The sequence below is a fragment of the Nicotiana tomentosiformis genome, chromosome 11, assembly GCF_000390325.3.
Source record: "Nicotiana tomentosiformis chromosome 11, ASM39032v3, whole genome shotgun sequence".
NCBI lineage: Eukaryota > Viridiplantae > Streptophyta > Magnoliopsida > Solanales > Solanaceae > Nicotiana > Nicotiana tomentosiformis.
Genome location: NC_090822.1, coordinates 99282563 through 99295274, shown reverse-complemented (window position 1 = coordinate 99295274; position 12712 = coordinate 99282563). Strand labels below are relative to the sequence as shown.

General features: G+C 36.9%; 1 protein-coding gene across 1 annotated transcript; it reads right to left on the bottom strand.

Annotated features, from left to right (window-relative positions):
• Positions 1–773: 773 nt before the first annotated feature.
• LOC138901911 (uncharacterized) lies at positions 774–1427 on the bottom strand. Its single transcript, XM_070189710.1, has one exon. It carries the CDS (start codon positions 1425–1427, stop codon positions 774–776), a length of 654 nt encoding a protein of 217 aa, XP_070045811.1.
• Between the last annotated feature and the right edge of the window lie 11285 nt (positions 1428–12712).

Here is a 12712-nt window from a genome sequence, read left to right as displayed (position 1 = left end):
ACAGAAGTATTTCCTGTATGTGATACTGATACAACACTTCCAGTAGGTAAGTGTACTTTGTTTTCTTTTGTGTTTGGAAGTGCCCTGTGAGTGTGCAGCATGTCTAGGCTTGAAGTCATGTGATTTAATGCCCCAGTATCAATAATCCACTTGTCATTGACACAATGAGACATAAAAGCATTCACTTTGCTCAGAATACCTGCATCAGCTGATTTGCTTGATGAGTCTGATCCTTATGTGCTTCCTTTGGACAACAGATGAACAATCTATTGATATTGTTCAGGAGTAAAGACAGGAGCAGGATGTGGCATTTTCTGGAAGAAAGTAGGTTGATTTGCTGGTTGTGGAACACCTGAATTAGAGTGACTTCCTCCTCTGCCTTGTTGAGTCACACTAGAAGCTACATTGTTGCCCATAATGTATCTGTCTGTAAAGTTCATCTCTGCACCACACACTTGATTTGCATACTGTCCAGTATTGATTCCCTTCCTTTTTGATTTGAAATCCGGAGGATATCCAACTAGCTTATAGCAATTTTCTTTTGTATGTCCCTTGTAGTGGCAATACTCACATTGAACTTGACTCCTCTTTGGTTTATAATTTCCAGTATTGTTTATGTTCTTGTTGTTGTACATAGCTGCATTCTCCAAGGCTTCAGAAACTTGAGCTACTTGTGCTATGTTTGCAAGATTTCTTTGGCTTTCCTAATAAACTAACATAGAATAGGCCTTATTTATACTAGGCAAATGAGACATCATCATGATTTGACTCCTTTACTGAGAGTAAGACTCATTTAAGCCAAGAAATTGAATGAGCCTTTGATATTCAAAGTGTTGAGCATACTTCTTTGACTCAGGACAGGGACAGCCAGGGCATGGCATAAGAGCATCAAATTTATCCCAAAGCTCTCTTAGTTTGGAGAAATAGTCAGTTACAGTCATAAATCCTTGAGTCAAAGTGTGAACCTCTCTATGTAGATACAGAATTATTAAACCATTTACTTTATCAAATCTCTCTTTTAAGTCTTCCCAAACTTTATGAGCACTAGATGCATATAGAACACTACTTAGCAACCCCGGCCTCACAACATTCATTATCCAAGACAAGACAATAGCATTCACTTTCTCCCACAGATCATGGAGTTCAGGCTCAAACTTAGACTTAGGAAACCTACCATCGACAAATCCTAATTTACTCTTACCTAGCAGGCCAATTCTCATTGCGCGACTCCACAAAGCATAGTTATCAGATCCAATAAGTTGAAAAGAGATCAGAAAACTACCTGGTGTATCGGTTGGCTGTAGATACAGAGGGTGATTATGATCAATGGTAGGAAAGGAAGTACTTGTCATGAAATTTCCATTTGCTGAGGTTGTGGCAGTGTAAGCAGGAGTAGTATTGTTGGTTTGATCATTTTCAATCGCCATTGTTGACTGGAAATTGGCTTCACAAATGATCGAGAATTGCTTTGAGACAATTCAGCACCTCAAATTGCAGAATTGAAGCAACCTTGATGTTTTATACTTCAATACCACATAAGCGGGGGGTGATTTGTGTAGTGCCTAATTTTCGCGTGCACTGGATTATCGAAGGATCTGGTTCTTCTATGCGTACCTTACACTACATTTGCGGAATAAATAATACAGAAAGTAAATAACACAAGGATGTTTACGTGAAAAATACCCGGCTCCAAAGGTGAAAAAACCACGACCTACTACCCAGTAGGATTTTTTCCAAATACTTCACTATAACTCTGAGCCAACAACAAAGTTTACAAACTCTTGCAAACCTAAGGATTACCTCTAACCCTTGTAGCAACCAGCCACAGGCTGTTACGACTGCTTCAATTTAACTCTAACTTGAATAATATAACTAGAGTTTACAACCTCTTGCAAACCTAAGGATTAACTCTAACCCTTATAGCAACACGCCACAGGCTATTGCAACTACTTCAAGTTACTTCTAACTTGAAAGATACAAATCAGGTACCTAGTACAATTTGCTTCTTAGAAAGCTGAAAGGTATAACTCAAAATGCCTACTACACTTTGAACTAGAAATAAAGAAAGACACATAAAACTCTTTATAGAGATGGTTCTTCAATCTAGTTCGTGTAGCTTCAGGATCGTACTCTTAAATCTCATAGGAATTGCTCACAAAATGCCTTGCTATTTGCTCTCAATTCGTGCTTAACTTTTGTATGTGTGCATCGCATGTAAAAGAGAACAAAACTGATATATATAGAGTTAGTAAATAAAGATTAACTAGAAGTCTAATGCTTTACTCTTCCTTGGTGGAAGAGTTCTAGTTATCTTCAACTTCTAACTCTTTCCTTATCTTGGATAGAGTTCTCTTCAAGTAAGGAGTCCCGCTCCTTATCAAATATGCAACATTTTCGTTCAAGGATTATCATAAATAACCACTTATACTTATTCCTTTCACGTACATGCCTTTTGCTTGATTCTTCTTGTCACCTCTGTACACTGTCCATGGACCTGGTTCATACATGTGTTCCTTTGTCAATCATCAAAAACAAAACCACTCAGGTCAACCAATTTTCCCTTTTTGATGATGACAAACTCAATGCTTTTCATAAGCATGGAACCTGTTTCAACTCAGTTCAACATCAACACAATGTTAGACCCCTTTTCATTTAAAGTCACAAATCATCAAGGACCAGGTTCATTAGGTTATAAACATCACAGTCCAAAGCAAAAGCACATCTTATCTTCCCCCTTTTGGCATGATTAAAAAGTTGCATAATTAAGTTTAGTAACCAGATTTTAGCAGATATCACTCATGGCCACTGGGGCTACTTTAAATACAATCATGGATTCAATTTTCTTTTTATCAATCTAAGGATATTAGCCATCTAAGAAATATCAACAAACAATTATAGCAAAAGCAGTGAATTTCATTGATTGATAAGATCCCACCACAAAGCATAAGAAGAAATAAAAACATAGAACTATGAACAAAAGACAGAGAAATATCACTTGGGTCACTGGTTACACTAGGATTAGGAAGGGTTAAAAACTGGGAAGGACCGAGTTCTTGGTTCTTGGCTTGCAGTAGTTTCAACATATCTTGAAGAATACTATCATTATTCTCCTTTTACTTTGAAAGCTCACACTTGAGAGAGTCTCTCTCATCCTCTACTTCAGTCAATCGTTTCTTCAGCCTTTCAATCTCAGCATCCTTAGCCATTTTCTTCCACTATTTGAGCCTTCTTGCTCCTTTTAGCAAATCTAGTTCTTTTAGATACAATTGAGCCCTCAGTCTCAGCCTCTGTTTCTCGAGAATTCTTTTGAGAAGTATTTCTCTTTTTGGCCCTAGGTATGGGTACTTCCACATCCTCATATTCATCTTCAAGAACCAGGTTCATCTCCTCAATCTAGACTACTCCACTTAGCTTACCAGCCTTTTTTTTTTTCAAGTGACTTTCTTGGCATTCTTAGCTAAGGCCTTTTCTGCATTGGCCTCACTCTGCTTCTTCTGGATCCTTGCAGTTCTTCTTCTTGTAGGAGGAGTTGCTACAGGGATAGAAGGATCACTCTTTCTCTTAGTGCCACCCATGCCCTTTCCTGCAGTCTTTCTAACTTTGTTCTTCTTCTTTTGATTGTAACTATATGACTACTTTTGCAGCAGATCAGGACTCTTGTCTATTTTAGCAAGAGAAGGAAGTGGTTCATGAAACCATTTCCTTAACCTAACCAGCTCATCTGCATCACTTCTATCACAAGAACCATCACCTATCTCATGTGATCCTATCCTCATACTTTCATTCATAGTCTCCTCATTATCACTAATCTCTTCACTTAATACAATCATTGCTCCAGCTTCTTCAGTTAAACCAACATGAGTGAGTGAAGGAGATCCAACCACTCTTTCTTCTCTCTTTCCCTTCACATCTACTTCAACACCCTCACTCTTTTTTTGTTTTTACCACCAATTTTTCCAGACCGACCAGTTTCTACACCAGCAATCGTACCAACCAACACAAACCTATTTTCAAGATTCTCAGCAATTTTAGCAGCAACATCAGAAATTTTTAACCCAGAAGTTATCTGCTCAGTTTCAGATAAAACTGGTTCTTCCCCCTCAGTTGCAGACTTGAAGGACTCATCAGATTTTTAGAGTTCTTCTGCTTGACTGGCTTGTAACATCTCACTCAATTTCTTAGTTTGTTCTCTGCTGGCCACTGTGTTGCATGCAATCATTTTGATATGCTTTTTCTTGGGGGTTTGGGTGGTTGAAAGTGTGGGTGAAGGTTCTTTGGGTGGTGAGAAAGGATTTTCAGAGTCTTTTGGGATTCTTATGGGTTTTTCCATTTGATCAGTTAAGAAACTTGAGATAAATAGAGAGAGTTTTGAGATTTTAGAGATTTTGATCTTTCAAAACAATCTGAGATAAGAGGGTAAGGTCAGATCAATTTAAAGATAAAAAGGTTGAGTGTGTAACAACTTTTTGGAGGTTAGAAGTCTTTTCATCTTGGGAGTTTCAGTTTAAAGAGGCATCGGACTCTTCCCCAAAAATCTCGGCAATTATGGCATGTAAGGCTCTTGGTGAAACTGGTTCGTTTGTAACTGATTGGTTTAACAGTAGTTTGGGATAAAGTGGGACTCTTTTCAGTTCATGATCCATATGCAGTTATTTCAAATTATGCGGAGCGTAGAATATTTACCGTATAAGCTCGATGAACCAGGTTCTTCACTGAAAGTTCTCTTGTGTAAGATTGATTTTTTTCAAGAAAATAAGGATAATATCATTAGACATTAGTGAGACATTTTATCACATGGCACAAGAGTATACTAATAAAAGCATGAGACTGAGCAATATCTAATCTAATTATTCACAAAATTCACAAATTATCTAACCAATCATTGAGTTAGAACCGATTTCTTTTAGGTGATCTTAATCATCCCTAATTCTAACATGTTCCTTTCAAAGTGATCCATACTCAAAGCTTTTATAAAGATATCAGAAATTTTCTTAACAGTGGCACATAATTCCACAGTGATCAACACCTCTCAAAAGTATCCCTTTGAAAACGATGCCCAATATCTATGTGCTTAGTTCTTTTGTGATGGACTGAGTTCTGGTCATACTAAATTGCAGTAGTGTTATCAAAAATGATGGGGATACAACTCAGCTTCAGCATTAGACAAAGCCATAGAGTTTTGCTTTTTGGTGGCCCAAGATACAAGATATGAGCCAAGAAAGTGTGCCATACCTGAAGTGCTCTTTCTCTCCATAAGAAAACCTGCATAATCAACATCAGCATATCCCATTAAATCAAAATTACTACCTTTTGGATAGCATAGGAAAAGATAAGTGGTGCCTTTTAGATATCTCAAGATCCTCTTGACAGCTTTCAAGTGAGACTCCTTTAGATTTGCCTGAAATCTAGCACAAAGGCACTTCTGATCAACAGATGAACTAGGTTCATCCAAATCCAATTTTGTGGATGTTGCAATAGGAGTGTCAATTTATTTGGATGTTCATTCCTAGTTTTGTTACTGAGGAATAGGTTTATGGACAGGTTCCCTCGAGGTTTGGGGATCGGTTCCTCTCTAGTCAGTTCCCTCTATCAGGTTTCCCTGGGTGGAAGGACCTGTTCCATCACATGTTCCTTCCTATGATGTAGCTTCAGGCTGGACTGTTATTTCATTATTTGAATTTCTTATAATCATTTGAGTTTCTAACAAGCCCAATTGCTTCATCTTCATGTTCCTGTCTCTCAGAAAGAATGTTAATTTCATCAAAAACTACATGTACACTTTTGTCTACACACATAGTTCTTTTGTTATAAATCTTGTAAGCTTTACTATGTGAAAAATATCCCAAGAATACTCCCTCATCACTTCTGGGATCAAACTTACCTAGGGAGTCTTTACCACTATTGTGCACAAAATACTTGCATCCAAATGTCTTAAGATGGGATACGTTTGACTTTCTCCCTTTAAGTAACTCATAGGGAGTCTTCTATACAAGAGGTCTAGTCATGCACCTATTTACGATATAACATGCAGTGTTCACAGCTTCTGCCCAGAAACTATGGGGCAGTTTACTAGAAAGAAGCATAGTCCTAGCCATATCTTAAAGTGTCCTATTCTTTCTTTCAACTACTCCATTTTGTTATAGAGTCCTAGGAGCAGAAAAATTATGATTATGCCATGTTCATCACAAAATTCAGCAAATTTAGCATTCTCAAATTCAGTACCATAATCAGACCTAATTGATGCAAGTTGATTACCTAGTTATTTCTGAGTTTTTCTAACAAAAGATGTGAACATGTCAAATGCTTCATCTTTAGATGTTAAAAATAATGTCCAAGTAAACCTAGAGTAATCATCAACAAGCACCATCACATATCTCTTACCACATCTGCTTAATGTTCTCATTGGTCCACAAAGATCCATATGGACCAGTTCCATCGTCCTGGTGGTGCTTACCACTTTTGAGGATCTTACCTGCTTCCAGCTTGTACAAGCCTCACAAAATTTATCTTCTTTGAACTTAATGTTAGGCAGTCCTATCACCAAATCCTTGGAGACTAGTTTGTTTAGTTGACTTAGACTGGCATGTCCATATCTCTTGTGCCAAAGGAAGATATCATTATCCAACACACTTAAGCAAGTGAGTTCATTTTCTAAAAGTGAGGACAGATCTACAACAATTGTGATACACTTATTAGATTGTACTTCAGTCCATCTATCAAGTAGACGTTCTCAATAGAGTGAGAATCAGTCTTACCTACCTTTCCAACTCCAATGATCTCACTTTTCTTCCCATTTTCAAAGGAGACATTACCTCGCTTAAGGTCCTCAAGTGAAAGGAACCGGTTCTTGTTTCATATAATGTGCTTTGAGCAGCCACTATCCATGTACCATATTTGGTTACTTCCCTTCACTTGGACCTGCAAAAGGAAATCAGGGGTTAGTCTTAGGAACCCAAACTAGTCTGGATCCCTTTCTATAGACAAAAGGATGAATCAAATTCTTTTTAGCCCAACTTGGTAGCCTATTCTTCCCTTGAACAAATTCTTTGTTCTTTTGACTTAGCCTTTTCTTTTGCAGTGCATTCACTTTTATAGTGACCTGTTTTACCATAGTGTGTGCAAATCTTGTTCTCAGGAAGTGTGAGGTACTTGCTTTTGGGATCCCATTTAGGCGCGAGGTTCCCAAAGCCAAGTCCTCTTCTGTTGCTACTATGGTGTTCATGTAGCCATGAAAGTGCATCGGAGGACCTATTCCATTTACATGTTCTATCAAGTTCATGCTTAACCTATGTCAAGTCCTCATTCAAAGCTATTGCATGTTCATCCCTTTTGTATAGCTCATCTTTTACCTTTCCTAGATCTTCTTCTAGTGGGAGTTGTGTGACACTAGTAATTTTTTTACCTGTTCCTAACTTCAATTTTCAGATTTTTAGATATAAGTTCTAAGATAGCTATGTCAAATGCATGAACCTGGTTCTTCAAGGCAGTATTTGCTTTTTCAGTTTCACAAGCCCTAATTTCTAGGCTTTTGCATTTTGCTTTTAAAATGTTACACTCTTTTGACAAATGTTCTTTTTCAAAACTTATATTCTTAGATTCATCAATTAAAGTTAGCAACAATTCTGATAGTCTATCTTTAGAAAGGAATTTAATTTTTCTTTAAGGTCTAGAAAACTTATTCAGATTCTTCATCAGGTGCATTTATAGACTCTCCAATTGCCATAAGAGCTCGTTCATCATTATCATCATCGTTGTCCTCATCTGAACTCTCTTTCCAAGTAGCAACCATTGCTTTGGATGGCCTTTTGCTGTAGTTGTTCTTGTCATGAACTTGTTCATTCTTTCGGATCCTTCTTTCAGATCTCTCCTCTTTCTACTCGACTTCCCACATAGGACAATTCTTGATCATATGGTCCTGTTTACCACATTTGAAGCATCCATTAATCATCTCCAAGTGATAGTGACCATTGGATAGTGGTGGCCTAGTGGATTGCTTTTTATAGTTTTCAGGTAGTGCACTCATTTTGATCTATTTCGAAGGTGTTAGCCTCTTCAAGGATAACCCGCTCTGATACCAATTGATATTTTATACTTTAATACCATACAAGATTGGGTGATTTGTGTGGTGCCTGATTTTCGCTTGCACTAGATTATTGAAGGACCTGGTTCTTCTATGTGTTCCTTACACTACAGTTGCAGAATAAATAATGCAGAAAGTAAAGAACACAAGGATTTTTACATGAAAAACACCCGGTTCAAAAGGTGAAAAAATCACGACCAACTACCCAGTAGAATTTTCTCCAAACACTTCACTACAACTCTGAGCCAACAACAAAGTTTATAAACTCTTAAAACCTAAGGATTACCTCTAACCCTTGTAGCAACCAGCCACAGGCTGTTGCGACTGCTTCAAGTTAACTCTAACTTGAACAATAGAACTAGAGTTTACAACCTTTTACAAACCTAAGGATTAACTTTAACCCTTATAGCAACACGCCACAAGCTGTTGCAACTACTTCAAGTTACTTCTAACTTGAAAGATATAAATTAGGTACCTAGTATAATTTGCTTCTTAGAAAGCTAAAAGGTACAACTCAAAACGCCTACTACACTTTGAACTAGAAATAAAGAAAGATATATAAAACTCTTTATGGAGCTGGTTCTTCAATCTGGTTCGTGTAGCTTCAGGATCGCACTCTTAAATCTCACAGGAATTGCTCACAAAATGCCTTGCTATTTTGCTCTCAATTCGTGCTTAACTTCAGTATGTGTGCATCGCCTGTAAAAGAGAACAAAATTGATATATATAGAGTTAGTAAATAAAGATTAACTAGAAGTGTAATGCTTTACTCTTTCTTGGTGGAAGAGTTCTAGCTATCTTCAACTTCTAACTCTTTCCTTATCTTGGATAGATTTCTCTTCAAGTAAGGAGTCTTGCTCCTTATCAAATATGCAACCTTTTCGTTCAGAGATTATCAGAAATAATCACTTATACTTATCCCTTTCACGTGCATGTCTTTTTCTTGATTCTGCCTGTCACCTCTGTACACTGTCTATGGACCTGGTTCATGCATGTGTTCCTTTGTCAATCATCAAAACCAAAATCACTCAGGTCAACAAATTTCCCTTTTTGTTACCGTGTCAATAGTAGTCGCAAACATGAAATATGACTGTTTAAGGGAGATTAAATTATCATTGCCAATTACATGTAATAAGTGGGGAATTGAATATATTTTATTAGCCCGCACTAGACTTGTGGTATTGTGCTTTATTGCTTTTTAGAATAAGCTCAATTTTCATACAAAGTAGTCTACTTCCACACTTATAAAGGTGAAATATATCTAGGATGCTCCTATAGCATCAATGTTCCACTGATCATATGAGCTGCAAGTTATAGCCTCCTAATTTGATTCCTGATAAATTTTGGATAAGTTGTTGAGTTCAGATTTTCACGAACATTTTCCTTCAATAGATAAAGCTTGATCTACCTCTTTTTAATTTAGCGTATGTGTTAGATTATTTGAAAATATTTCTTAGCGCACCACATTTTTCTTGCACAACTACACTCCTTTCAAGCATCATGAAATTGAAGGAGGACTTATATTTATTGAAATGTATAGAAAGTTTTCTACGAAATAAATTAGATTTGGTTAGGTAATAATAATTATAAAATTACATGAAATCATGGAGTAGTGGTAAGTTTTAGACCTAATAGTATGTCATAAGTAGGTAAAACAAAGGGTAGTGGCTAATAAGTAAAATTTTTTTAGAGGCATAATTAATACACAAGTGGTGAAACAGTGGCCTCATGAAGATCTGATACAATTTTTTTAGCCACTAATATCACCATAATAGGCTAAGAGCCAATAACATGAATGGTCATCCAGTTTTTAATGTTATATCTGTTAGGCACATGCCCATGTTATCCAGTCAAAGGCCCATTGGCCTAATCCTATTCTCTTTTGGTTTCCATTTCTATTTGAAATTAGATTCAGTTTTTATTCCTATTTAGAGTTGGTTTTGCTTTAAGAGAAAGCACCACTCACTATCTATAAATAGGTCAGCCTTGGAAAATTATACTATGCTCATTGGTACAAGCCTTTGAAAGACTTAAGTACATAAGCGTGGTTTTTGAGAGAGCTTTCGTCAAGAGAGAAGAGAGAAGAAAAGTATTCGTTTTGCTGCAGATTTTAATTCCGACCAGCCAACTTCAAATCATATTTTCTGATTCATTAACCATTGGATCAGGCTAAAATTTTGACTAAATATTTATAACATCTTGATCTTTATTTTGAACGGTGAAGATCAGATTTGGTGGCCTGTAACATCTGATTTCGAGCCTCGAATATAAGCTTCATTTTTGTAGATTCTCCTCTTTCTTTAATTGATTTGTTGTTACTATTGTTGCTCCGTGTTTGGCACTTATTGTATAGCCAATTTGGAGAAATTTTGTAACTCTCTTATTATTATAGTGGAGCTTTTTGGATCTTTGTGATCCCGTAGTTTTTACCTTCGATTTGAAGGGTTTTTCACGTTAAAATTTGGTGTTCTTTATCTTCTTTATTTTCGGGTTTGTCTCTTCCTCGACATAACAGTGGTATCAAAGCCTTGGTTATTTATCCAAGTTGCTACGGAATTGAGGTGAATATGAGCAAGATGATATGTTTAAATGGGAGAAATTATAATGTTTGGAGAAGCAAGATGAAAGATTTATTGTTCGTGAAGAAGATGCATCTACCCATTTTTGCAACTCATAAACCTGAGAATATATCTGATGAAGACTAGGATTTTGAGCACCAACAGTTATGTGGATATATACGACAATGAATTGAAGATAATGTTCGAAATCATATTGTAAACGAGACACATGCGAGATCATTGTGGGAAAAGCTAGAGACACTTTATGCTTCAAAAACTGGGAACAACAAGTTGTTCCTGCTAAAGCAATTGATGACCTTTAAATACAAGGAAGGCAACTATATCCTTGATCACATAAATAATTTTTAGGGCGTCCTTGATCAGTTGTTTGGAATGAGAGTTAATTTTGATGATGAGATACAAAGACTTTGGCTTCTTAATACTCTGCTAGACTCTTGGGAAACTCTTCGTGTTTCTTTGACAAATTCAGCTCCTGGAGGTAAGGTGACCAAGTAATATGCCAAGAGTGATGTATTGAATGAGGAAGTAAGGATAAAATCTCAGGGTTCGTCCTCACAAGTAGATATCTTAGTTACAGAAGACCGGGGGAGAGATAGAACAAGAGGCTCGAGGAATAAAGATAAAAAGGTTCAAATACCATAATATTATATGCAACCATTGTGGCAAGAAATGACACATCAAAAGATTTTGCCACAAGTGGTTGCAAGACATTAGAGAAGGAAAGAAAGTTGAAAATAACGAGAACAATGTTGCTGCTATTGTTCGAGATGACCTTCTTTTCGCTTATGATGAAAATTTCATCAATTTGGTATCCCATGAGACGAGCTGGATAGTAGATTCTGGAGCTACCTCGCATGTCACACCAAGAAAAGATTTTTTCTCATCTTATACTCTTGTTGATTCTGGAGTGTTAAAGATTGGCAATGCCAGTGAAGTTAAGGTGTTTGGTGTTGGTACAGTTTATTTGAAAACTAATAATAGTTCAACGTTAGTTCTTCAAGATGTCAAGCAGGCTCCAGACTTTTCTTTCAATTTGATCTCAGCAGGAAGATTAGATGATGAAGATTACCATAATGCCCTCTTAAATGGCCAATGGAAGCTCACCAAGGGCTCGTTAGTAGTGGCTCGAGGAGTCAAGTATGGTCATTTATATGTGACACATGGCTCTATTCTTAATGACTCCATAAATCTGGTAGAAAGTGATACTTTATCATAATTATGGCACAGAAGATTGAGTTATATGAGCGAGAGGGGGATTACGTGTTTGGCTAAGAAAAGTTTGCTTTCTGGAGTGAAACAAGCAAAGCTGAAAAGGTGTATCCATTGTTTAGCTGGCAAACAGAAAAGGGTTTCCTTTCATAGCCATCCTCCCTCAACAAAGTCCGATTTATTGGAGCTCGTGCACTCTGATTTGTGTGGTCCTTTTAAAGTAAAGTCAAAAGGCGGTATACTTTACTTTGTGACATTCATTGATGATCATTCTCGTAAGCTATGGGTGTATCCTTTGAAATATAAAGATCAAGTACTTGGCGTGTTTAAGGAATTTTAGGCCTTAGCTGAGAGACGGACGGAAAAGAAATTAAAATGTATTCGCACTGATAATGGTGGTGAATATTGTGGTCCCTTTGATAACTATTGCAAGGAACAAGGAATTCGTCATTAGAAAACTCCACCCAAGATGCCTCAATTGAATGGGTTGGCAGAGAGGATGAATAGAACTCTAGTTGAGAGAGTTAGATGCTTGCTTTCAGAAGCTAAACTTCCAAATACATTTTGGGCGGAAGCACTTAACATTGTTGCCTATGTTATCAATTTGTCTCCTATTATTACTTTGGATGGTGATGTCCCAGACAGAGTTTGGTTTGCCAAATATGTTTCTTATGATTACCTGAGAGTTTTTGGGTGTAAAGCTTGTGTGCATGTTCCTAAAGATGAGAGATCGAAACTAGAAGTGAAAACTAAGCAGTGCATCTTTATTGGTTATGGTCAAGATGAGTTTGGATATCGTTTTTACGATTCAATTGACAGTAAATTATTAGAAGTCGTGATGCAA

Bases quoted from the DNA above. Each gene is read 5' to 3' on its own strand.
- LOC138901911 (XM_070189710.1), bottom strand. From the start codon at position 1,427: ATGGCGATTGAAAATGATCAAACCAACAATACTACTCCTGCTTACACT.